General features: G+C 40.2%; 2 protein-coding genes across 3 annotated transcripts in view; both read right to left on the bottom strand.

Annotated features, from left to right (window-relative positions):
• Window positions 1–2226: 2226 nt before the first annotated feature.
• On the bottom strand, window positions 2227–12339 carry fbxo30b (F-box protein 30b). 2 transcript variants are annotated; one of them, XM_051659779.1, is made up of 4 exons: window positions 12198–12339; window positions 7357–8340; window positions 5933–7125; window positions 2227–4065 (listed from the first exon to the last, which is right to left on the bottom strand). In XM_051659779.1, exons 2-4 carry the CDS (start codon window positions 8279–8281, stop codon window positions 3862–3864), a joined length of 2322 nt encoding a protein of 773 aa, XP_051515739.1. In that variant the 5' UTR covers window positions 8282–8340; window positions 12198–12339; the 3' UTR covers window positions 2227–3861. The 2 variants fall into 2 exon arrangements, with proteins under 2 accessions (XP_051515739.1, XP_051515738.1); XM_051659778.1 differs by having other exon boundaries at window positions 5933–8340.
• Window positions 12340–13223: 884 nt separating this feature from the next.
• Window positions 13224–27716, bottom strand: part of LOC127418869 (uncharacterized) — a 72013-nt gene continuing 57520 nt past the window's right edge. The window contains exons 40-49 of the mRNA XM_051659718.1: window positions 26825–27088; window positions 26437–26697; window positions 25900–26160; window positions 24102–24362; window positions 22432–22692; window positions 20036–20296; window positions 16239–16526; window positions 15827–16063; window positions 14680–14745; window positions 13224–13949 (exon numbers count right to left, since the gene is read on the bottom strand). Coding sequence (XP_051515678.1) covers window positions 13939–13949; window positions 14680–14745; window positions 15827–16063; window positions 16239–16526; window positions 20036–20296; window positions 22432–22692; window positions 24102–24362; window positions 25900–26160; window positions 26437–26697; window positions 26825–27088 — 2171 coding nt within the window. The 3' untranslated portion in view covers window positions 13224–13938. The remainder of the gene's footprint in view (window positions 13950–14679; window positions 14746–15826; window positions 16064–16238; window positions 16527–20035; window positions 20297–22431; window positions 22693–24101; window positions 24363–25899; window positions 26161–26436; window positions 26698–26824; window positions 27089–27716) is intronic.

A 27716-nucleotide genomic window follows, 5' to 3' on the forward strand; every position in this document is an offset into this window, starting at 1 on the left:
GGTGGAAAAAAACCTAATGGTGATCAGTTACAGCACCTAGCGGTTCTAACCTCAGTCATTTTAAAGCTTTGAGTCAAACTCAAATGATGTAAATGTGTGTTTTCTCTGGCAGTGGTTTTGTTTGTTAGTTTAAACGGCTAGTTCAAAACCATCTTAACAAGTCAACACTATAAAACCACACTGGCAGCATTATAAGGCAAGAGTGATCTATAAAATGAAAGGTAGATTTTAACCAAAAGGTTGAACATGTTCTTAGGACAAGGGAATTTTTGCATAAATGTTTGGTAGTGACAATTGTTGATTTAAGATGCTGTAAATGTTTACAATTTATTAATTACCAAAATTTTTTGGTCAAAACAATGGTTTGATATTTTTGTATATTACCAAATTAAATTGTTTTGACCAACATTAATGTGAACTGCAAAAAGCAAAAGGTGATTAAACATGTAACCTGTACATACTGTATATACATTTGAACCTAAAATCAATTTATCAATCTATCTAATCTGTCTGCCTATCTATACACCAACTGCATGAAAGATGTAGCCTTTAGATTTGATTTACATGGCCGAGTTTTAATTACTTCTTTGTTTGCACACAAACACACAAAAGCTAAATCATTGATCTCAAAGACCAACATACTCTCAGATAATTAATCACACAGACACACTTCCTTCAAGTACACCTGTTAAAAGTTTGGTTTGGATGTGGTCTTTAAGCATACACTTACAGGTGCATCTCAATAAATTAGAATGTCGTGGAAAAGTTCATTTATTTCAGTAATTCAACTCAAATTGTGAAACTCGTGTATTAAATAAATTCAGTGCACATAGACTTAAGTAGTTTAAGTCTTTGGTTATTTTAATTGTGATGATTTTGGCTCACATTTAACAAAAACCCACCAATTCACTATCTCAACAAATTGGAATACATCATGAGACCAATAAAAAAAAACATTTTTAGTGAATTGTTGGCCTTCTGGAAAGTATGTTCATTTACTGTATACGTACTCAATACTTGGTAGGGGCTCCTTTTGCTTTAATTACTGCCTCAATTCGGCGTGGCATGGAGGTGATCAGTTTGTGGCACTGCTGAGGTGGTATGTAAGCCCAGGTTTCTTTGACAGTGGCCTTCAGCTCATCTGCATTTTTTGGTCTCTTGTTTCTCATTTTCCTCTTGACAATACCCCATAGATTCTCTATGGGGTTCAGGTCTGGTGAGTTTGCTGGCCAGTAAAGCACACCAACACCATGGTCATTTAACCAACTTTTGGTGCTTTTGGCAGTGTGGGCAGGTGCCAAATCCTGCTGGAAAATGAAATCAGCATCTTTAAAAAGCTGGTCAGCAAAAGGAAGCATGAAGTGCTCCAAAATTTCTTGGTAAACGGGTGCAGTGACTTTGGTTTTCAAAAAAACACAATAGACCAACACCAGCAGATGACACTGCACCCCAAATCATCACAGACTGTGGAAACTTAACACTGGACTTCAAGCAACTTGGGCTATGAGCTTCTCCACCCTTCCTCCAGACTCTAGGACCTTGGTTTCCAAATTAAATACAAAACTTGCTCTCATCTGAAAAGAGGACTTTGGACCACTGGGCAACAGTCCAGTTCTTCTTCTCCTTAGCCCAGGTAAGACGCCTCTGACATTGTCTGTGGTTCAGGAGTGGCTTAACAAGAGGAATACGACAACTGTAGCCAAATTCCTTGACACGTCTGTGTGTGGTGGCTCTTGATGCCTTGACCCCAGCCTCAGTCCATTCCTTGTGAAGTTCATCCAAATTCTTGAATCGATTTTGCTTGACAATCCCCATAAGGCTGCGGTTCTCTCGGTTGGTTGTGTATCTTTTTCTTCCACACTTTTTCCTTCCACTCAACTTTCTGTTAACATGCTTGGATACAGCACTCTGTGAACAGCCAGCTTCTTTGGCAATGAATGTTTGTGGCTTACCCTCCTTGTGAAGGGTGTCAATGATTGTCTTCTGGACAACTGTCAGATCAGCAGTCTTCCCCATGATTGTGTAGCCTAATGAAAAAAAACTGAGAGACCATTTTGAAGGCTCAGGAAACTTTTGCAGGTGTTTTGAGTTGATTAGCTGATTGGCATGTCACCATATTCAAATTTTTTGAGATAGTGAATTGGTGGGTTTTTGTTCAATGTGAGCCAAAATCATCACAATTAAAAGAACCAAAGACTTAAACTACTTCAGTCTGTGTGCATTGAATTTATTTAATACACGAGTTTCACAGTTTGAGTTGAATTACTGAAATAAATGAACTTTTCCATGACATTCTAATTTATTGAGATGCACCTGTATAATACATAAAAGGGAAAAAACACTGAGCCAGAATAAAGACAATAAAATATATATATTTTTTAATTCTTTAAAGTCAAAAACCAGATGCATTTCCAAGCAACAGTTCTGCACAGACAATTTCTTTCTTTCTTTGATCCTTAATATTCAAACTAATAATCGAGCAGAAAACAGACTTCATATAGCAAAGATCAGTAACACAATGTGTGGGTTGCATAAAAAAAAAAAAAAAAAAAAAAAAAAAAAAAAAACTTCATTTTAATAACATAGACTTGGGTGACACGTTGAGAAGCCTAAAACAGCTCCGTAACACATTAACAGTGCATAGCTTTCCATAAACTCACTAAGATAATGGTGAAACCAAACCCTTCCATGGCAATTCTACTCATTTGTTAGCACACATAACACTAATTTCAGGCACACTCATTTTCACCTCGCAGACTGCACCTTTAAATATTTGCCTTCACAAATTGCTTACAACACATTTATATGCCGACAGGTTATACTGTCACAAATCACATACTGTATGTCTGTGGTATGGAGCTTTTTTGTGCTCTTCAATTGTAGTGTTACCCAAACTTTTCCTGACTCTTAATCGACGGGAAGCACAGTAGCATTCAGAGAGGCGAATTTCATTAAAGTGCAACTATTGACTCTAAATGTTGAGATATGATTGGCATGCAAACCTGGCAAGCTGATATTTGTGATACAGTATTGGAAACTGAACCAAAGTGTCCTGTGGTGTACACGAGGTGACTGGTGCCATTTCTGGCTAGTTTAATACTGATTATAATTACAGTTGGACAGAAGAGCTTACATTAAGTGTTTTTATTAATAGAGTAATGATCTAGGTTGTAAATGAAAAAACATCCCTACCCTTTGACAAGGTAATAGAATCATACACCAGAGCAGCTCTCTTACACTTTTTAAATACAAGCTCATGGATTGTAAAATGGAGACCATGAATTCCAACTGGATTCCAAAGCGTGACAGCTGCTCCAAGACAAGGGTGTAGCAACCCTGTTTGCAAAGTCAATCCCAATGAACTGGAGCAATACTTTATACCAAAAGGTTAGTTACTTCAACCAAATCATGCAAATTTAAAATAGACAATTAATATATGTATGCTGATATGTACTGATGGGAATCAGCAGTCACTCTCTGCTAACTGTAAAAGGTTGCAGAAACGACCTTGGTGTATCAAGAAAAATAAATCAAGTGCTATTCAACAGATTGAGGCTTATTCAATCCCACCAAATTAAACCTTGTTTCTCCAAAGTTTACCGTTCCTTAAACCAGTCCTCGCATTGATCTTGATAAGAAGGCATGAGTGTGTGTCAGTGGAAGTAGAACATTTTTAGTGGATGAAACATCAGATCACACACACTTTCAGACCAAACTAATCTTTGATATATTAATCAAAAAATAATCTTAATTAAAAAATATTTTGTTTCATTTTTATTTACACAGTGATGGTATATGGTAGATTGAAGAGGTTACATACTGTAGTGTTTTAGTTATGTTGTAAAATATGTTTCCATTGTGTTATGATACTGGTTTGAGAACAGATCGAAGTGATCTGCCGTCTCGCGTTAGCTCTCTGGTCGTGCACATGCAGGGCAATGGGACTGCCTCCACCTGTCGGAGAACTTCATTGTATGGACAACATTTCAGGTGGTCTGCCATGCTATAGATGTCCGCAAACTCCCAGCTGTTAACTGGGCTAAAGGCTGTACTAAAACGCCAAACCTGAAGAAAAACAAAATGGGTGAAGGTTACTTAAGCCCAAAGAATACTTCGGTTTTTACACGTACATTAGTGTATGTGTATAGGGCCAGTGACGTAATTTCATCATTAGCAGGGAATGCGAGCATTGTACGCATACAGCCCAATTTTTCTAACCGTGCTTATTCTGCTCGCATAGACTGCATATGCGTCTGGAATTGTTTGCACAAATTAGTGGGTCCACAAGGTGGCAACACTCATAGTTGGGCCATTGCTTTCATGAAGCAGTGCAAGATAATGGCATAAACACCAGTGAACAGCAGGAGATGAAGGTGGACACAACAGTGGATGTGCAAGTCAAGAGTGTGTGTGTGAGGAGGTCAGGAGATACCTGCCTTGTTTTTAGTCTGAAAGACTATTATAAATACATCTTTATTAGGCATGTAACGATGCACAAATCTCACAATATAATATGATACGATGCAGAAGCCTTACGATACAATACGATTATTTAAAAAGAAACAGCGGCCACAAAATGTTTCTGCTTAAACTTATTGAGGGATTCGACATTAATGTATTTAAAATCTTAAATGACACAACAGTATCTGACATTGGCAACAAAAAGAAGAGCTCTGTAATAAAGTAACTTAAACAGCACTGCATTTATTTTGTTTGATCGTTATGAGAAAAAACTAATGAACTCGAACTAATTTTTAAACGTTTTAAGTCATTTTAATTTGAATAACACTTTTCACAATATACATCATTTCAAAGCAGCTTTACAGAAAATCATGCTTTAAAGTCCCCAGCAAGGAAATAAAAAATGTCAATGTTAGTGGAGAAAAAAAAAAAAAAACCTCTAGAGGAACCTGAACTCTGGCTTTATGATATATGTACATAATCCAAATATATGTAGCGGTTTGAGCAAAACCCAATCAGCACATGTAATGTTTTTGCCCTCTTCCCCGGTTTCACTTTGCATATATACTTTACCGGCAGTCTTACCGGCTTATCCAATGCGCGCAAGTGTTGTGCTCATACCCGTTTACATTTCGATATCAAAAGCAGAGAATAATAAGTCTCATGTAATCACGAGTTTCTTGCATTGTTGGTTTTTTGAATAAGCTGGTTTTTGATAGATATGAGTGTCTTGTTGTGCATATTATGCTCAGAGTCGGCTGGAAGAGGCTGGCTGTTAATTGCAACTCGCTGTTGCTGTTTCTGCCTCGCAAATCATTTACCATAACATTGTTATGGTGATGTTGGCATAAATTAAACTACATGTCTGATGTACAGTAGCACCGGGACATGACACCCTTGTTTGGCAAATTCATCCATCAATCTTCAAGCTCTCAACTCGCCTATATAGTCTAGCTGCTCTGTTTTCCTGTAAGCTCTCAGTGCCGCCTCACCGGGGAGGAGACTGTTTCGCAGCTCTCAACGTTGCATTGCTTGGTTTTAATCACACTTATGTATTTATTTATGTATTGAACAATACATATGATATCGAATTGACAGTGTCATATCATACGACACATTACAATATTTTTTTACACCCCTAATCTTTATGGGTCTAAACTCCTGAAGAGAAATCCAGTATCGGGTAGCAGTCAGAGTGTGCATGCATCGACCGCCTTAGTATGTGCACACTGTCAAATGGAATATACTTTGAAAAGCTAGAGCGATCGATTGTACGCATATGCTATTGTACTTGTAAAAACCGAAGTATTTGGCTTTAAGGAACTGCTTGACACTAACAATGTTATGGTAAATGTATGTTACCTGCTCAGATTGTTTTTTCAACTGAATTTGAAAAAGGAGTGGAGTCAAGAAGAAATATGTACATGGTCAGTAAAAACCAGCATGGAGTCATTGTTCAGACATACTGTACCTTGTCTTTTATCTGCCAGCTACGTCTTCCATCTGAATATTGCTTCTTCTCCCATTGCACCACAACCATGCCACGGGTCTGCAGCAGGCTGGCACACACATCCCTCATTGTACGAGACACCATTGACAGCTGACACAGGCTAAAGCCATCCAGAAACCGTGCCACATGTTGAAGTACTTCAAATGGCAATCCACTCAGGTGATCACACTTAGGTTCTGTCACTGGTTCTGACACAAGCTGCACCCCAAATGACCTGAGGTGGCGGTCATGAACAATCTTTGAACCTTTAGTGGATGGGCATAATCTACGCTGGGAGAACGTACAGCCATAATACGCTAATGGGCAACGATGTTCCATCCAGCCATTGAGTCCAGAATGGATATCTCCATGAACATTTCGGAAATGCGAGAGGAACTCCTCTCTGCGGAAAAGCTGACCACACTCAAAGGTAAACATGGAACCCTCACGTGGAGCCCAGCTTGGGCGAGGCACGAGCTGCTCCAGTGTCAGATCAAGGCGCAGAGTGCAAAACGGACTTGGTTGCGAAAGGCGGGGCGCAGCTCTATCACAAGCAGAGGCTGATGCAACCTCTCCAACCATCGTACTTGTTGCCAAGATGGCAGCAGGGAAACTAAAGGTTTGGGTGCCGAAGTCAACACGTGTCCCACCAAATGCATATACTGTGTCAGATATCCTCCTAGCTCGTGGTGACTCCTCCAGGCAGAAGAGAAGAGCTGCAGCCGTAAAGTCAATTTCGCTAAGGCCCATGGGGTCGTCTTGTGGCTCCTGATCTAAATCTGATGTATCCACGGCTTTGTCTTCCATTTTGCAATATGAATGTCTATAGGGGATGCCATCAGTGAATGACCCCTTCTGTCCATTAAGTGCAAGTGGCATAAAATTTCGCAGCAACTGAAGGTTTTGGAGTTTCCTCTCAAAAGCCCTGTCTTCAAAGTCTAATGCCATAACAGGTAGCGCACTGTCTCTCTGGACAGTCAGAACCTGAGCATGTATGGGTGGCTGCAGCAATGGTGCTTGTGTCTCCTGGATCAAGAATGAGTGTTGGTCATGTCTGAACTCTGGTCTGTGGGGAATTAAAGGACCAACAAGTTCCCAAGAACCTCGGGACTCTGGGCATTGAAGGTGCTCTTGTGTAGCTTCCATAATGTGATGGTGTGCCTCATCTTTACAATCTACAATACAATGAGAGCCATTACAGAATCTCTGCCTTTCTATGTCCCCTAACATAACTGGACAACACTCACCCACTGCCTCATCATGAAGTTCATTACAACAACCTTCTGCAAGAAAATCTGAAGATGTTTCTCCATCAATACCCCCCACAGCCCCAAGTTCAACCTCAGATGTAACGTCCTTCATATCAACATCTGAAAACTCTAAAGTTTCTGATTGGTTGTGCTTACCATTCTTCTTAACTTTGGAGACACTAATTGGCTCAGAGCCATTAACAGCATCACCTAGAGCTCCAAGGGCAGAGGCCAAGCTCCTGCCAATATCCATCAGGGTTTGGTGCTGTTGAGGCTGTAACTCCTCCTTTAGGCCAGTGACCCCATTGGCTATTTTGTCACAGATGAACCCAGTGTCTTGCAGTTCACCATTGCATTCTGGGCGTGCAGCTGATGAATTAGTGGTCGTACAATCTCTTTCTGAAGAATTGAGGTGAATCAGGACGTTGAGAGCAGCAGCTAGGTTTTTGGTTGTCTCTACTGTGGTTTGGTAGAGCTCACTGCAACGTTCTTCATTCAGGCGATTTATCCCATTGGTAATCTTGTCCTTTGAGCAGCCAGCTGTACTAGGCTCCATCTCAACTGTCTCCATGTGCACAGATGGAGCCTGAACAAATGAGACTATGCCAGGCTTTTCACTTTGTCCTGCTGCCAGAGTCTTTTTCTCTGGGCCACTAGTAGGCGCCAGAGAGACAAGCTTGAGTGACGCTAACATGGTGCGCTGGTCCTGAAGAGCAAGCGCCATGTCAAGCTGCTCCACCTCGTCTGCTTCCTGACTCAGTCTCTCATATGAACGATAATCCTCGTCGTTCACTGGCCACCTGTTCCACTCCATAGTGCAGCACACCACACCTGCAGGACACACCTCAAGGTGCTCTGCCATCTGGTCACGGGCAAGAGTAAAAGGGCATCCTATGCTGTGGTTAAGACATGGTACCCTTTCCAGTGGGCACAGCAGCTTGTGTTCGACGGCCTTGCAGCCGTGGAAGACGGCACCACATACGAGGGGGCAGGTGATGAGGTCACAGGAAGTGCCAGGTTCTGGCTTGACCATACATCGTCTGCTAATGCAGGAAACGCAGTGAACATGGGGCTCTTCCATTATTTAAGAAGACAGCAGCAAGATGAAGACTGGGTCCACAAGGCCTAGAGTCACAATCACTGCAAAACAATGACAGAGAAAAACTGACATTAGACTCTCCTATATGCAGGACATTTAACAAGAAGACATTGTTCCCACTGAGGTAAATCAGGTGGAAACTCAACATAATATTGAAAATCTTAACTCTATAACTTCATTTCATGGAAGTCCAAGTGGTTAATAGACAATAATATACTATGGATGACAAAACCACATGTTTTCAAAATCAACTAGTCTGTCTTTAGAAAGACCTGCATAATTATGCTGGTTTAGTGTCAAGTGCAATAAACACCAATCAGACACATTTCTAAACCGATCAGGGGTGTGTTTCACAAAAGCATTGTAAACCCACTATAGTCGCAAGTTCCATCATTACCAACACAGTTCAACACTTTTGTGTATCCCGAAAATGTAGTTACAATGAACATTTGCAAACAACATTGCAAAGTTGTGTGGCTGAAACTACAGCTCTCCACTTGTGTTTAGAAGCACAGTTTATTGTTAGCTTGCAGTGTCTATGTCATTTGACTTCGCTGAGGCTTCATTTCTTTCTTTTCATTTTCTTTCTTTCAAGGCTTTTGATCCCATTTGTATGCACTTAAAAATAAATGACTTATTTCAGGGTTTTTGCAAAATGCATTGTTCTGAAACATGATGTAAATGTGAGCACCGTTTTTGTAATGCTTTTAAAGGATTAAGCGAAAGTGGCTCTTTGATGTGTCCCCCGGGGAACCCCGAAGTATGACGTAAGAGAAAAACCCCACTATTGTAGTGCAGTGCCGCTGCCACTTACACAGTGCATGTAAATGTGAATGCCACTTTCTTGTCTTAAGCAGTTGTCTTGCAATAATTAGCTTTCTGGTGTCCATGTAAATGAGCTATTATAATTTTACATCCATTCGACCTATGCAGAAGTTACTACACCACCCCATGCGTAACATCATTAACGACAGCTTTATATTGTTGAACAAATGTGGTTTTCGGGAAACTATACTAACTAGCTAGTTAATTTCTCTAACGATGCATTGTACTACACAGTAAACACAAACCAGGTCGTTTAAACAGAATGCATTTTTTTTCTTTTTTTTCAGTTTTCTCCCCAGTTTGGAATGCCCAATTCCCAATGTGCTCTAAGTCCTCATGTGGCGTAGTGACTCGCCTCAATCCGGGTGGCGGATGACGAATCTCAGTTGCCTCCACGTCTGAGACCATCAATCCGTGCATCTTATCACATGGCTTGTTGAGCGCGTTACCGTGGAGACATAGCGTGTGTGGAGGCTTCACGTTATTCTCCGCGGCATCCACGCACAACTCGCCACGCGCCCCACCGAGAGCGAGAACCACACATTATAGCGACCACGAGGAGGTTACCCCATGTGACTCTACCCTCCCTAGCAACCGGCCAATTTGGTTGTTAAGAGACCTGGCTGGAGTCACTCAGCACGCCCTGAATTCAAACTTGCGACTCCACGGGTGGTAGTCAGCGTCTTTACTCACTATGCTACCCAGGCCCCCCAAACAGAATGCATTCTTGTGTTTAAAAACAACCAGCTGTAGGCAATAAAATGGAACACAGGGGCCTTGAGATTGTTGAGAATGCTTTGATTGTTGCAGCGACAGTGCTTTAAAGGGGATGAAATTTGAAGCACAACTTTTTAGAGGATTTTAGCGTGCCGTGTCTTCTGACCATTTGTTTATTGTACTATTGTTAGCACGCTAAAGTACTATGCTGAAAACGCTCTTTGAGAAGTTGCATGTCTAAATTCATCCCTTTTAAAGCTACTTCGCTAAAAAGATTAAAGGTCAAAGAAAAAAATATAATTATATTTTACATTAGATTAAATTAAACTCAGAATGTAGAACTCACTAATTAAGGTGGTTGTTGGACAACTAGTCGACCATCCTGACCTATCCCTACACTCCACACTGACAACTGTTATCTATGCAATGTCAAAAGCTTTTAGAACAAAAGACTGAGATGACTTGATTTATGACTTGTCATTTGTATATTTGAGCATATATTCAGTGGTACTGTATTAGCCTATTACTTTTTTCATATGACTTCTTTAAAAGGAACAAGAAGTTATTTTCAAGTCCGGTAAAAAGACAATCATACAGGGTTAATAAAATCTTTCATTGTATCCTTTAAAAATCTCTTATGGAAACAAAAACATACTACACCTCATGAGTGGGGGGAAAATAATAATTTAAGACTTTCACAATAAGTGATGCTTGTATGTCTGTCAGTCAAGACATCCAAAGTTGTGGTTAGCTATAGATGGATATATTGGTCCAGCAAATTAATCGGCCAATATTTAGCCTCCACTGTCAGTCCCAAACTCTTCCAAAAGCCATGTAAATTAATAACAGGGCTCTCTCACAATTGCTTTTTTTAACTAGTTAATTTTAAGTAAATAAAGAATAAAATAAGTTGTGACGAGGAGGAGGGCGGGGCCGGGCCCCAATTTTGCTAATCAGCCGAGGAGAGGGATAAATGCGGCGGAATGCAACAGTTCGAGAGAGAGAGAGAGAGAGCAACATGTAGCTGCCATGTGTGTGTTTACGTTGTGTGTCTTTTTGTTTAAGTTTTCATTAAACTATTATTTTGACTGTTCAGCCGGTTCCTGCCTCCTCCTTTCCCAACCTTAACCGTGTTACATTGGTGACGAAGCCTGGGAAGGGATGCGCTGTCGTGGAGTCCTCGCCACTTCCAGCCAACCCAGGAGCAGCCGCGGCCGTCCGCCCAGGGACGGAGACGTCACTGCTGGCCGCCGAGGATCTGAAGCACACTGCCGTCCCCCCCCCCCCCATAGAAAAAAAGGGGGAGGGGGGTGGTTCTGCCCGGGGCCGGAGGACCCACTACCATCCACTGGGAGAGGAGCGAGCTGTTGTCCACAAGAGGTTGGGGAGTGGCTGAGTGTCGGGCAACAGCGTATCCGGGTGCCGGCGAACCAGGTATTTCCTCTCTCTCTCTCGCTGTCGCTCCGCTTTGCCCTTTCCCTCTCCTCTTTTTTTTTTTCCCCCCCTCCCCAGCCCTAGAGAGGTCGGGAAAAGCCTGCTGGCAGGTGGGGCCGAAAGGGCAATGTCCGGCCCCCAATCAGGCTAATCAGCCGAGGAGAGGGACAAATGCAGTGGGATGTGGCAGTTCGGGAGAGAGAGAGCCACATACAGCTGCAGTGTGTGCGTTTGTGTTTATGTTTTGTCTTTATGTTTTAATTTCTCATTAAACATTATTTTGATGGTGCATCCGGTTCCCCCTGCCTCCTTTCCATTTTACCCTTTGTTACATAAGTGTTCACTGCATTTCAGCAAATTTGCTGTCTTTAAAATGTATTACATTTGGCAGCAATCGGCCACCCTGCTCTTTAAATAAAGGCCAATAGTTGTCAACAAAGCATTAATCCAAAAGTGAAATCTCCTCTTAGACTTTGACACATTCCCTCTGAAGTCTTGATTTTATCCCAATTAACATAGTTAAACTGGCCAAATTAACACAAGTGTTGCTGCTGTCCTACATGCTGTTAAGCAATGAGACCAAATTAACCAAAAAGGCACAGATAACATTCAGAGATTTCATTTATCTTGCTGTCAAACTTTTAAAACTAAATCTGTTTTTTAATCATTTTTACAGAACAACAAGTTGTCAAACTGCAGTTGGACAAACCCGAACCCCCTAAACAAACACATACAACTCAAATGATGCTTAATGTAGCAGAGCATACAGTTTTGAGATGTTCTGAGAAGTGCCGCAGTGATATTGTAGCCTTTATTTTGTAGACGTACAACTTTCTTTAGCTTTATTATGGTCTGTTGAGGTTAGCCTGATCGCTAGTTCAACTTTCTGCCTCCAGTCTTTATAAACAAACTGTTCACTCACCCGCGGACTGTGTCAATTCACTCACGCCGTTCGCGTGCTCTTTCACTTGTCCGCTTTTACGGTGAAACGGGACACTTTGAAACACTGCTGGATATTTGTGTACACAATCATCACCGTTTGTCCTATCCAAAATATGCTCAGTCCGGCCGGACGCGCGCCGATGACGTCATCACGCCAAACCCGTGCGTCATGACGATATGGGGGGGGGGGGGGGGGGTTAGTTATGCGATATTTGGACAGTACTGTGATTCCTTTTTGAATAATAATAATAATAATAATAATAATAATTAATAATAATAATAATAATAATAAATAGAATAAGAAGGAATGGCCAGGCCAAGTCTATACATCTGTTCCAGGAAATCAAAGAATACTGCACCCTATTGGAAAACTTCATGAGTACAAAAGCAAAAAACAATGTATAGAGTATGCTGTATTGCGTATTGATCAAGGTCTGTCTGGCTGACCAGTAGCCTAAAGCTCATATGCATGTCTTGTAGCTAGAAAGACTAGAAGTGCACTTGCACTTAATTAAATGTAAGTAAATTCTGTATTAGGCAGAACACTTTTAACTAAAGGCCTTTGAACTGTTATAGGACCAAATCAGATCATGCACAGGACATAGGTCACTGATAACAAGAAGCAGTTGCATAAAACAATAGAAATCTTATAGAAAAGACCAGTGTTTTTTTTTTTTTTTTTTTTTGGTCAGCTGAAACCTTAATGAAATTCATATATTGATAAGATATGTACCACAGCTAAATGTATAATGAGATAAAGTGTTATATTTTGATACTTTATTTTATCCATTTTTATATACATAAACATATTAATTTATTTTGGGGGTCTGTGTCTGTGAGACCAGTACAATTGAACTTTGAACATTGTTCAGTACCTTACTAAAGGCTATTGAAAAAGCTTGTTTTCAGGTCATTGGAGAAAAACTACGCAACATCATTCACAACAAGCCAGGTACATTGAATAGAACATCAGATAGAAAATACAATGTAGGTTTAAACATGGTGCTTGATAAATTACCAATTTATTTGTTCTAACAATGCAAACATTCTTGATTGAAAAAATTACTAGTTACAGAAAATTACTTTATGAAATATATAACTTTCTTAAAAAAAAAAAAAAAACTAGGTGTTATGCAACATTTCTAACATCACCACAGGGTATCACATCTTATCTCTTTAAGTAATCTTTTCTATGCTTTTCATACAAAAATATGCATTTTAATTATCAGAGATCATCATATATTAGATATTACATCAGTAAAAATCCAATTAATTAAATTGTTTCATTTTGATTATAAATGATTAGTTAAAGAGGTGATCAGTCACAAGGATTTTCATTGTATTTGATTAGATTTTCCGAAATTTCTAATCTGCTGATTTGTTGCTTTTTTCGATCCAGTCTTTTTAGTAGTGATCATGAAAGAAATGAGAGAAAGAGAAGATGCTTGTTCTAGTAATAAACAGCATCTGTTGGTTGTTTATCTACAGTGCTTTACAGTCCATCTTGGAGGTAATAAGTTCACTCAGAGACTCCAGTGGTGACACACACAGGTTGGGAGTGATGGGGGTTTTGGCAGACAGGATGACACAGTAGCGTGTGGTGGGTTTGAGGTCAGTAACAGTAGCAGTCTTGTTGTACACGGACAGAACCTCTTTCATACGGCCAGACAGAGTTTGCTCTCTCACGATCAGGGTGTAGTACCTCGCCCCCATCACCTTGGTTATGGAAAACCTGGAAATATCAGGGAATTTAAAATTTAGTTTTACAGGCCAGGAATGTTTGTGGAAATTAATAAAATCTCAAAAGGCATGGAAAAGTCTTGGTAATTTCTAAAGTAAATATATGTTTTTCTCAGCTCAAAAAAATAATTAAAAAAAAAAGAGTTAGATATTGCTTTTGTAGGCAAAGTGATGTCTAATTTGTCAGTGAATTGTTCTTTTCAATAATTTAGTCAAATAGGTTCACAAATCAATTCATAGTATTTATTTTCAAATCAGTTTGAATCAAAATTATTATTTTTTTCAAATGTCTATCCAGAAATCATAAACACCGGGGAAGATCATTGTAAAGCCATGGGAAATTCATTGGTTACAAAGGGTGGGAATGGGAATCCTGTAACACAATCATAATAATAATAATACAATACAATGAGAATTCAGAGGGGAAATGTGCTTAATTGTCATGAAAATAATGTCACAATGCAAAAATCCTAAAACAGGCGTCATTTTACTTATGCAATGAAAAGTGCATTTTTATTTTTGGGGTGAAATGAAACCAGCATATGTTTTTGTGAGATTCACCCATCTTAAACTTTATGAAAATGTAAAAGTTTAAAGCTTTATATACCTTTATACTTATTCATTCACACACATTGGTAAAATATGTCCATATTGCTCCATGCATCCAAATTAATTTTGAACTGTTCATCGTTTTTCTCACGAAAGAATGTAGTATATCTCACCAGGGGTCAGTCCTGCAAAGATTTCGGCTGCTCTCAAGTCTCTCCTCCGACGGTTGGAGGTTTGACCTGCAAAAGCTATGCATTAATCAACCTTGCATTTTGCACATGCCAAGATTAAAATACACACATACTTAAAGGAACTTTCCAGGTAAAATACCACTTAAGCTAATAAGTATTTATAGTGCGGTTCATTTCTGTATTAATACAGAAAAGAATTCAAACTCGTCCCACAATTTGTTAGTTTTAGGCTTACAATGGAAGTCAACATGGAAACATTCAACGATTGCCACTAGACTTTCATTGTCCATAGTGCTTAAAGGAATAGTTCACCCAAAAATGAAAATTTGCTGATAATTTACTCCAGTCGACAAATAAAGTTCTTCTGAATGCAAACGATTGATTATTTTTAGAAACAAAACAATACTTATATACTTTTTAACTACAAATGTACATCTTCCGTACATCTCTGTGACGTGCACTCATGAGAGGGATGACGTAAGCTTGTTGGTAAGGTCACGCGTCACGTGGAGGAGGAGTCAGGAAGCGTGTCATTGTATACATTGTTTTAATTATTATTATTTGGAAATGATTTTTTAAAAATGTTATATTGTTTTTAAATTGTTTTGGACTGTTTTGGTTTGTGAATGGCACAAGTTTCCTTGTAAACATTGACGCGCTTCCTGACTCTTACCAACAAACTTACATCATCCCTCTCATGAGCGCACGTCATAGAAATGTAAAGAGTATATAGTTAAATTTGCAGTTAAAAAGTATATAAGTATTGTTTTGTTTCTAAAAATAATCAATCGTTTGGGTTCAGAAGAACTTTATTTGTCGACTGGAGTCGTGTGGATTATTTTGATGCACCCTAAATATTCATTTTGGACCGTCAAAAAATGGAGGACATTCACTTGCATTGCTTAGAGGAGGAGGCCTGAAATGAAATCCTAAAAATCTTAAATTCTGTTTTGATAAAGAAAGAAACTCAGATACATCTTGGATGGCCTGAGGGTGAGTAAATTATCAGCAAATTTTCATTTTTGGGTGAACTATTCCTTTAACTTGTATTTAACTCTTTAAGAGAATCAGGGTGACAATAGGACAATAGGACCATGCCTCTACAACCCACACATCCTTATTGTCTTACCAGTAATTACTCTAGAGGCAATGCTCTCTCCTGCACTGTTCCTAGCTGTCACACCAACACTGGAGCCCTGCAGCCCAGAGGCCTGACAGCTGAGGTTTGTAGTGCTGCAGACAGCCACTCTGCCCCCAGAGAGGAGCTGGTAAATAGTGTATCTTGTGGTGAGAGCTGAGGACTTCCATGCCACTGTTGCTGAAGAGTTATCAGCCGTGAAGGTGACATCTAGTGGAGGACAGGGAACTACAGAAGAGATACAAAAGATGTTTTGGTATGTTCCGAACCAATTGCATTATATTGAAATATGTTCTTTGTCAGAGATTTTCTGTCCCACTGTTGATACTGTAGGTGTGTGTCTTCAGTAATCTGTCTATAAAATAAAAAAAACTCCTTGCAATTTTTCAGTAATGTCCGGTACCTGTGACACCAGTAATGGCCTGAGATGGTTCACTGATCCCAGCTGAGTTTTGTGCTCGGACTGTCACATTGTAGGAGGTGCTACAGGGCACAGGGAACTCAAAGTAGTTTCCGTCTGTCCAATAAGATGACACGTCCAAAACTGACTGCGAGTTGTCCTGGATACGGCCGGTCACCTGTACCAGGTATGTGACGTTAGGACAATCCACAGAACTCCAGGAGACCATGAGCAGAGTGGTGTCACCCATAAGTTGAGTCTTCACTTTCACAGTGCCAGGAGGACATGGGACTACAGGACAGTCAATAGACAGTTAGTAAGAAATCATCCAGATTTTAAAAGACTTCACAAGAAAAAAAATAAAAAACACTTTCACTTTCAAAATAGGCATCATATTCTTTATGCAACATTTAATTTTGACTCATTTTTTAATATTTGTTCTCCCCAATTTGGAATGCTCAATTCCCAATGCGCTCTAAGTCCTCATGGTGGCGTAGTGACTCGCCTCAATCCAGGTGGCGAAGGACGAATCTCAGTTGCCTCCACGTCTGAGACATCAATCTGCACATCTTATCACGTGGCTTGTTGAGCGCGTTACCGCGGAGACGTAGCGTGTGGAGGCCCACGCCATTCTCCGCGGCATCCACGCGCAACTCACCACACGCCCCTCCGAGAGTGAGGACCACACATTATAGCGTCCACGAGAAGGTTACCCCATGTGACTCTACCCTGCCTAGCAACCGGGCCAATTTGGTTGCTTAGGAGACATAGTTGGAGTCACTCAGCACACCCTGGATTCGAACTCACGACTCCCAGGCCAATTTTGACTTTTTTTTTATTGGAAAAACCTTTGACATTGGATTTAAATATGACCCTTCCATGTTCTTCATGAAAACATTTTTTTTTATCTGAGGCTTAGTCAAGGGTTAATGGGAGTTTAATTAGTTTAATATAAGTCTTTTAAGGGGCTATTGCAGTTAATAAAAATTTCATAAGGCTTTTCACCCTAAAAATGATTTTCAGTGTATTATTTTCAATTAATGCCTGATCTATTTACAGCAAACCAGTCCAAAACAAACAGAAAATGAAGCCAATAAAGCCAATTTTATTCATATCCCCCTAAATTCTCATTACTGTAATGCAAAGAAATCTCACTGTCATTACTGTAATGCAAAATTGTCAGGGTCCTGCCACTTTGTCACTCATGTTTTTCATGTGGTGACAGGATCCTGACATCCATGTTCTGTGTTTGTGTTTAAGCATTTGGCTCAGGGGTTATTCCCTGGCCGGGTGCTCTGTCTGTCATTGTTTGTGTCTCTGTTTCTGTCTAGTGTTTGTGTCTCTGTTTCTGTCTAGTGTTTGTGTTTTCATGTTCTGACCATGGTGTCTGGGTCCTGACTCTTCAGTCTAGTTCGGTTTCTGTTCTGAGTCAGGATCCGGACACTCACGCTCCATGTCTCGTCTTTGTGAGTGCATGGCTTCGGTTTCGGTTCGGTTCTCTTGCCATGCACTCTTCTGTCAGTCTTGTGTCTTGTGTGAGTGCACATGGCTGTGTTTGGTTTTCTTCACCATATGTATTCGTGTCTGTTTGGTCTTGTTTGTCAGGGAAGGAGGTGGAGTCGGGGAAGCACATGGCAAAACGAACACAAAGCCATGTGCTTCCCAACTCTGCCTCCTTGTTCCCTCATCACTCTCCCTCGTTTAGTCCTTGTTATGTTAATTAGTTTTACCTGCTCCTTATGTGATTTTCTCTCTATATATTGTGCCCTCTTCCCTCATGTCTCTACCAAATTGTTTGATTGTTGAGTTAGTGGTATTTGTGAACTTCATGAATGCTCCTGCCTTTGAGTACTTGTGTTTGTTCCTGTCTCTAGTCTTTTGGTCGGTCCTGTTTTGTTTTATTTGATAGTTTTCTCTCCCTCATGAGAGATTTGTGTTTGTATTTTGTTCTTTTAATAAAAGCCCTTCAACTTGCCTCCTGCTTTGGCTCCTTCCTCAAATCCTGTGACATAACAATCTGGCCCATTTGGACCCAGCAGAGGCAATATGGGAATTCCTGCCTGGAAGGAATTGGTCTCTCAGGACACCACCCAATACAACAATGCTCTGGTTAACGCTCAGAACTGTCTGCCCTTTGGCATCTACTTGGAGCTTGCCAGTGAGCCCACAGGTGGTGCTTTTATGAGACCCGCCTAAAATATCTTTTCCTTTCGGGCCTGGACAGACCAGTCAGCACTGAGGTGCAGGGCGAAAAAATTTTATTTTCCCTATTGGGATATTGTGAATCACGTCTGCCGGCTCACAGAGGTGGAGCTCCTGCTCAGTAGAAGGAACTCTTCACCTGGTCACTCCTCCTCCTCCATGCCCTGCCCTTCCCCTGGCTCTTCTCTGGCTTCTCACTGCCATAGGAAGAAGAGGTTTGTGGTTGACCGCCAGGAGGGGTCCAAGTCCGCAGCAGTGCCTCCGATCATCCGCAGGAAGAGGCCTTCGTCCAATCTGCCCAACTCCCTGTGGTCACCTCGGACCTATCTGTCCAGACCCCTTCGGCTGCTGCCCAACCTGTCCAGTGGTCATTATTAACCTTGCCCTCTGTCCCGCGAATACTTGCCTGTCTTCCCATTTGCCAGTGGCTGCCGCCCTGCCAGACCCTTGCCCAGCAGCCGCCACCCTGCCTGACACCTTTCTGAGGCCTTCATCCTCATGTTCTGAGCATGGTGTCTGCATCCTGACTCTTCAGTCTAGTTCAGTTTCTGTTCTGTCGAGATCTGGACACTCGTGCTCTGTGTCTCGTCTTTGTGAGTGCATGGTTTCGGTTCTCTTGCCTTATGCTCTTCTGTCAATCTTGTGTGAGTGAACATGGCTGTGTTTGGTTTTCTTCACCATGTGCACTCATGTCTGTTTGGTCTTGTTTGTTAGCACATGGCTTTGTGTTTGTTTTGCCATGTGCTTTCCCGACTCCGCTGTTCCCTCATCACTCTCCCTCATTTAGTTCTTGTTATGTTCACTGGTTTCAACTGCTCCTCCATGTTTTCCTCTCTGTATATTGTGCCCTCTTCCCTCATGTCTCTGCCAGATTGTTTTGGGGTGTTAGTGATATTTGTGATCTTCATGAATGCTCCTGCCTTGGAGTTCTTGCTTGTTCCTGTCTCCAGTCTTTCGGTTGGTCTGGTTTTGTTTTTGTTTTAGTTTTCTCTCCCTTGTGAGAGTTTGGTGTTTGTATTTTCTTCTTTTAATAAAAGCCCTTCAACTTGCCTCCTGCATTTGGGTCCTTCCTCAAATCCCGTGATATAAAATAAATGCATAAACTGTCATGCATTTACAAATAATGATAGTATTTGTTGTTACCTTTAATATATGCTGATTTCAATAAAGTAAAATAAAGTTAATGTAATGTGTTTTCATTCAGAATAATAAGAAATAACATTCAAACTCAAAAGTAAAATGGCAGAATGCATTGCTGTAATGACAATTCAGAGGGAAAATGTGCTTAATTGTAATTTCTTTATGCAATGAAAATTACTTCTGATTTTGGGGTGAAATATGACTGTTCAATATTCTTCATGAAATTCATGCTTTAATTGATTATTAATAATTCTTATCAGGTAAATCGAGGGTTAGCAGGAGTTTAATAGGTAACAGAAGTGGCTATTGCAGTTAACATAATTCCCATATCTAAGGAAAGAACTAAGAACTGAGGAATACTAACGTATTCAAAAAACATAGATACAGTAAGGTTTTTATGTTTTGTATTGATAAATAAATCATGTAGCACACTGATAATAATGCTCTGATCCATATACCTGCGCCCTGCTGGACTGGCATGCTGATGGAGCTGTCACAGGTGCCATCTGTTGCCTGCACACTGAAGTTATACACTGTCCCACAGGTCAGTCCATGGATGCTACAGGAAGCACTCCTGGTGTTACAATGAAGTGTGTTCCCCTCCTTGGTTTCAGCCCATGCAAAGTACTGCAATGATCCCTGCCTCTCTGTCCACAAGAGTGTTGCTGTCCTGGTGTCACACTGCACCGCTACACTCAGATTCTGAGGTTCACAGGGCACTGTACAGACCACAGGAGATACAGTATGTCATGGTCACAGGACAGTTAAAAATGGATACCCTCTCCACAGCAAGACACACAATTCATATCCATTGCAGAAATGCTTAATACTTATAGTTAGGAGTTTGGTAACCCAACATGTAATCAATAGTAATAGTGATGCTTGCCTATGCAAACACTGCTAATAATGTCATAGTCAACCGATATATCGTCATAAATTGGCAGATCAAGGCAATTAGCAATAAAACTTCTATCATATACAGTCTGCATACAGTATAAGGATTTCTCATTTAAACAGTATGATTGAATATCAAAGTTTCAAAGATTAAATTAAAATTTTCAAAGAAAGATTCTCCTCTGAAGCATATATTTATATGAGATGACAGCTATCTACTACGTAAAACACACACACACACACACACACACACACACACACACACACACACACACACACACAAATATATATATACAATTTCTGCATACCCTGGCAGAAATTGTGAAATTTTGGTATTGATTTTGAAAATATGACTGATCATGCAATAAAACTGTCTTTTATTTAAGGATAGTGATCATATGAAGCCATTTATTATCACATAGTTGTTTGGCTCCTTTTTAAATCATAATGATTACAGAAATCACCCAAATGTCCCTGATCAAAAGTTTACATACACTTGAATGTTTGGCCTTGTTACAGACACACAAGGTGACACACACAGGTTTAAATGTCAATTAAAGGTTAATTTCCCACACCTGTGGCTTTTAAAATTGCAATTAGTGTCTGTGTATAAATAGTCAATGAGTTTGTTAGCTCTCATGTGGATGCACTGAGCAGGCTACATACTGAGCCATGGGGAACAGAAAAGAACTGTCAAAAGACCTGCGTAACAAGGTAATGGAACTTTATAAAGATGGAAAAGGATATAAAAAGATATCCAAAGCCTTGAAAATGCCAGTCAGTACTGTTCAATCACTTATTAAGAAGTGGAAAATTCGGGGATCTCTTGATACCAAGCCAAGGTCAGGTAGACCAAGAAAGATTTCAGCCACAACTGCCAGAAGAATTGTTCAGGATACAAAGAAAAACCCACAGGTAACCTCAGGAGAAGTACAGGCTGATCTGGAAAAAGACGGTGTGGTTGTTTCAAGGAGCACAGTATGACGATACTTGAACAAAAATGAGCTGCATGGTCGAGTTGCCAGAAAGAAGCCTTAACTGCGCCAATGCCACAAAAAAGCCTGGTTACAATATGCCCGACAACACCTTGACACGCCTCACAGCTTCTTAGAGATCTCAAACGTGCGGTTCATGCAAGACGACCAAAGACTTTGCATGACCTGGAGACATATTGTCCTCCTGCAAGAATTTGGGGCCTCATAGACAACTATTACAAAAGACTGCACGCTGTCATTGATGCTAAAGGGGGCAATACACAGTATTAAGAACTAAGGGTATGCAGACTTTTGAACAGGGGTCATTTCATTTTTTTTCTTTGTTGCCATGTTTTGTTTTATGATTGAGCCATTCTGTTATAACCTACAGTTGAATATGAATCCCATAAGAAATAAAAGAAATGTGTTTTGCCTGCTCACACGTTTTCTTTAAAAATGGTACATATATTAGCAATTCTCCAAGGGTATGCAAACTTTTGAGCACAACTGTATATATATAAATATATTCTTGTTAACAAAGTTAAAGTTTGTATGTGAATTTGAGTAAATATATAAAGCATTAATTTTTCTGGAATTTTATGTACATGTCATTTATGATCATATGAAATTATGTCATATATATACAGTCAGAATTGTATCGGCCATTAAAAAAAACCATTTCGGTCTTTCACTAAATATCAGGGCATGACCTTTCATGATCCAATCCAATCCTGTTGAGTAAAATAGAATACAACCCTACATTATTTCCCACTGGATATTTTAATAAGAAACACATTATCTTATAGAAGTTAAATGTGAAGCAATTGCAGTTTCATGTTTTCTTTAAAGTTGCTTTTGAAGTTTTTTAGCATGTATTAGTTTCACAAATGTAAATGGCTGTGTCCTCTTTGACTGGGTTGACAGATATGTTGATCCACTTATTAATAGATGAAGTGTGTGTATGAGTGTTTGTGTGTTGGTCTTACCTGTGTGGAAGGTCACCTGCTGACTTGCAAGGCTGGTGCAGTTTCCAGCTGAAGCTGTTACGCTAACATTGTAAGTCTGTCCGCATTGCAGGTGGGGTAGGGTGCAGTTGTTTCCATTGCTTCTACAGGTACGGATGTCCCCGTCTCTGCCATGGGCCATGAGAGAGTATGACTCGGCCACCAGAGAATCAGACCATGATGCCTGCAGGCCGTTTGTTTCACACACCAGCTTCAAAGACACATTTTGCGGAACACAAGGTGCTGTAGGTGAATAGAATGGAGTTATGGGTAGGAATCCATGGAATCTGTGCCTGAAGACTTCTTGCAGAATTCAATGGCTAAAATTGGACAAAGTCCACTGTAGCTCTCAAATCTCATTTGCGCTTGTGCATAACTTGGTGTTTCATGATTAGTCACACAGCATGTGAAAACTACTGCCATGTGGCATCACTGGTTTCTTGATGCAGCTAGTTTGAATATGCATATGCACACATGTGAATGAGATTTCAGAGTTGCTGATTTTACATTGATATCAAACTGCAGTAGAACACTTGGAACATAATGTACGAGTCGTATTGACTACTTTTATTATTATTTACTATTTTTATTTTTATTGGAGCTTGAAAGCCCAAAAATGTTCGTCTTATTAAAAAGTGTGGCATGGACATTCTTAAAAATACCTCTTTTTGTGTTCCACAAATGAAAGAAAGTCAAAGTGAGTAAATGATGACAGAATTTAAATTTTTTTGGTGAACTACAGTATCCCTTTAAATATTTAGGCTAATTAACAAGAGCGTAGCTCTCTAAAATTTGTTTAACACATTTTGCCATTGCAATACATGAACAGAATTCCACAAATTTCCCCCAAAAAGTTACACAGAAAATGTAACAAAAAGTGTCCAGAATGTGTGTGGCCCTTGTTAAAGGTCAAATACAAGAGATCACTGGTTTTATATGACATTATTACAGCTTTCTGGAATACTTTATTGTGATTGGTCAATTGTGGCATTCCACAGTCAAATATTTTTTTTAAATAAAAATAAATATATATATATATAAAATTGTTTATTTTGTGATAATATCCGGCAGACTGTACATTATCCCTTACACCATGTCTTAACCAGACATGACCTGCTGAAGTTTTTGTATAATGTTTTGTATAATATAATATGATGTAAGTTTTTGCATGCTATTCTTTTACAGTTTTTTGTATTTCTTGTCACATTACCGTGTATACTACTCTTAATGGTGGATTGTGTCAATAGATTATTAAAGGTGCTGTAAGTGATTTGAGCATTCTAAATCTTTTTGCGGGACAGAGCTGTTGAATTAGCCACGCCCCCTCATTCCAAAACCCCGCCCTCCAAAGATAATTTTGAGACCAAAACCGAGCAAAAGAGCAGCATTGTTTGTTCCTGTGACTGTCAAATTCAACAGTGGCACTATAGCACCCTCAACTGACAAACAATATGAATCTGCGGACACATTTTTGTTTGCCGTTTACAAAGTCTACAGCTGTCACAGAGACCGGTGAGATATCTCAGGACACTTATTTCATTAATATCTTTAAGGGAGTAGGAATATTTTTTGCACACTTTTCCATAAAAAAAAAAAATCACTTACAGCACCTTTAATTGTAAAGCTGTATGTTTGAATGTGTATTTGTGTACCTGTGTTAATCTTGTAAGGAGGACTCCGAAGGCTGCTGCATTTGTCGGAGGAGGCGGACACTATAATAGTGTACTGCATTCCACACCGCACTTCAGTGAGGTCACAGGAAGTGCCTGTGCTGTTGCATACCAGGGTGCTGAGGTCCTGATCTTCTGCTGTGGCCACGTAGAAGGAAGAGCCTTCGTTCACCTGCCAGCTGACTGTGATATGGCTGCTGTAACAGTCTGTGTGTGCAGTGATGGAGGCAAAGGCGCACGGAGCTGCATGATTGGATAGAGATGACAGAGATCCACTTCAGAATGCATTTTTAAAGTGACTGTTCATCTTTAAATTACATATGGGCCACATTAACACTGTTGATTATTTACGGGAGAGACAACCGCAATTTACATCCGAATTCAGTCCCAAAAAGTTCATGTAGTGACAACTGAATTTAATTTAATCTGCTTTTTATATAGGCGTTACTTCAACTTTGGGCACTTCTGGCTCTGTGAATTTCTAGAAAGTAAAACCAATTTGTCTACTAACAATGGCCAACAGCATGTATATATGCATCACAGGAGATCTGTGTCATTTTAGTCTTTTTTTTTTTTTCCACCACAGCGTCATTTCCAGCACATCTCAAATACTGTTTTGTGTGTAATAGAATTATGTGCTGGAAATGACGCTGATGGAAATGACTTTTTAATGTTTTTGAAATAAAATAGCTGACTCTTTTGTCTTATTAAGGTTCATTTCAAAGCTAACATTTGATAAATAAATTACGAAGACTTGGTAAAAATGTCAGATTTAATGTGAAATTTGAGTTGAAATCTGTTGTAGTAAAAATCAACCCCTGGGATGTGATATTACACGAAGTTGAAGAAACATCCATATACAGAACCAAACTGGACTAATTAACTATTTGTTAATGTAGCACCACTCTCTTTAAAGCCCGGAGCACACTGTACGATTTTGGCCACGATTCTGCCATCTGAGACAAATTTCGGAATCCTAAAGGATTTCTGTCATCGTAGGACAACATTTAGTATGACATGTTCACTGACGGCTGATTAATAGATTTTGATCTTTAGCCTCCGACGAAGTTCTGGCAGTGTCAGAAATTTAGCATCGCATTCATATAGTGTGACTGCTATTACGACGGCCAGATGAGAAAGTCTGCTCCTCTCTCGCACCCCAATTCACTGTTTTAGGAGAAACCACGTTGAGTATGCTCCTTGGAAAGAAACCTGCTCCGTGTCTGCACCATAGCAACATTTGTGCCCAGTTATCACTCTACTCAAGCTCTTTCAATGTTTTTATTTCTTTTCATTTTATATTAAAATCTTTAATAAATAAGCAGAAAATACTTGGAGAAAAATGTAACACTTCAGCAATATGTAAGCATTATTATTATCGACTTGTTTCTTACATAAACCTATCGATTAGCTTCAGAAGACATTCACTGATCGACTGGAGTCGCATGGATTATGTTTTTGCTGCCTAAATGTGACTTTTGGACCATCAAAGTGCTGGCACATGTGCACTTCCATTATAAGGACCTGACAGAGCTCTATCTTCTTCTAAAAATCTTTATTTGTGCTCTGCTGAAGAAAGACAGTCATACACATCTGGGATGGCATCAGGGTAAGTCAATAATGAGAGAATTTTCATTTTTGGGTGAACTATTCCTTTAAGTGAGCATTTGTGTGTGTGTGGAATTGGAATAACGGTAAGCATGTGGACTTATAGAGTAGTACTGTAAAGGACAGATGTTTCAGTATATATGGGGAAATACACACAGTAGTGTGTTTGTACCTGTCTGAATTTGGAAGGTGTTGCTGGGTCCGCTGCTGCAGAATGAGTTCACTGCAGTGACGTGGAAGGTGTACGATGCTCCACACCGCAGGTCGGGAATGTTACAGTGCAGGCCTTTAGTTGAGAAGCTGGAGTTAGCTCCGCCCACATCCACTGCCAGCACAGAGTATGATTCCGCCCCCTCTGCTTGTAACCATGACACCCAGGCTGCGTTGGTAACACAGTCCAGGTTTCCTTGCTCCCCCTGAGGAACACATGGAGCTAAAGGTGCACAAACACAGCTGACGTAATTTAACAGCATTTTTCTGTATTTTCACTGAAAATACAATACACAAGGTACATGTAAATGTGCAAGGAGAATTATTGAGTAGTAGTTGGGGAGTTGATGTTGGTGGGCAATGTTTAAAATTAAAGGAGTTTGACTGAACTGTAAGATTAATGATTTTGGTGTCTTTAATCAGAGTATATATTAGCCATTGTCATTGAAAATTCAATATAAGTCTACCACAAGTAATTTTGTGTCGTTGTAAAGGTTACCTGAAGATGCATTAACAGCTGTGCTGGCTTGACTCTCACAACCGCCCCTGATAGCTGTCACAGTGACAGAATATGTGTGGCCACATGGCAAACCACCGATCGAACAGCTGGTGCCAGTGGAGTCACATGATAGGACAACTCCTCCAGTGGTCGCAGCCCTCACACGAAACGATTCTGCATTTGGATTGGCTGCCCATGTGACAGTAATAACGGCAGTAGAGCAGTTCACCCAAACATCAACCGCTTGAGGAGGACAAGGTGCTAAAAAAAAAGAAAGAGACCTTTAATACACCTGTTCTAGAGGTATATAATTTACATGAACATAATTTACATCAACACTTGAGGTTCAACTGTGCATTTTAATTGTCTGAAATAATGTGCCACTCACCAGTTTGCACTTGTGTAAATGCACTCTCCTCGCTGCTGCACACATGGTCCGCAGACAGCACCGACACATTATAGGTCCGTCCACAGAGTAGATGCTCCAGGTTACATTGGGTCACGTTGCTGTTGCAGTAAGCCGTATGGTTTCCATCTACTGTAATGCCCTCAGCCTGGTAGGACAGCGCTCCTAAGGCACTCTTCCATGTCACAGCCGCAGAGTTAGACAGGCATATGAGAGACGCCTGCACATCGGTAGGTGTACAGGGAACTGAGGAAGAATTAGACTGATTCAGACTGATAACCCAGAGTTCAGATTCTTTTTGATTGATTCAGAGAATCATTAGATCATTAGAGTCTTTTGTTCATGAATCAGACTAAAATGGTCTCACTATTTGTCTGTTTTTACATACAAGCAGCTAAGACAACACAATAGAAAGATGTGTTGTCTATTTATTATTTTTGTATTATTTACTCTTTAACTCATCACATTCAATTCAAGCCACGTCCACATAATACATTTTCCTTTGAAAACGCATCTTTTTCTCTACGTTTTGTCCTTCCGTTCACACTAAGATAGCAGTTTTGTCAGCGAAAATGGAGCTTTTCAAAAACGCTCTGCCATGTTGACAAATTTGAAAATGCCGTCTTCGCGTTGTAGTGTGGACTGGGATAACGGATGTATCTGAAAATTATGACGTATTTGTTGTCATGTGAGGCAGTCATGTGATCATTCAACCAAATCAATCAAGATGGCAGCCAGTGGGGGGCCTGGGTAGCTCAGAAAGTATTGACGCTGACCGCCACCCCTGGAGTCGCGAGATGGAATCTAGGTCATGCTGAGTGACTACAGCCAGGTCTCCTAAGCAACCAAATTGGCCCGGTTGCTAAGGAGGGTA

This window comes from Myxocyprinus asiaticus, chromosome 28, assembly GCF_019703515.2.
Source record: "Myxocyprinus asiaticus isolate MX2 ecotype Aquarium Trade chromosome 28, UBuf_Myxa_2, whole genome shotgun sequence".
NCBI lineage: Eukaryota > Metazoa > Chordata > Actinopteri > Cypriniformes > Catostomidae > Myxocyprinus > Myxocyprinus asiaticus.

Coding starts and splice junctions, on each gene's coding strand:
- fbxo30b (XM_051659778.1), bottom strand. CDS start 8,281: ATGGAAGAGCCCCATGTTCACTGCGTTTCCTGCATTAGCAGACGATGT. Junction 4,066..5,932: donor GCTGGCAGATAAAAGACAAG/GTACAGTATGTC, acceptor GTTTTTCTTCAG/GTTTGGCGTTTTAGTACAGC.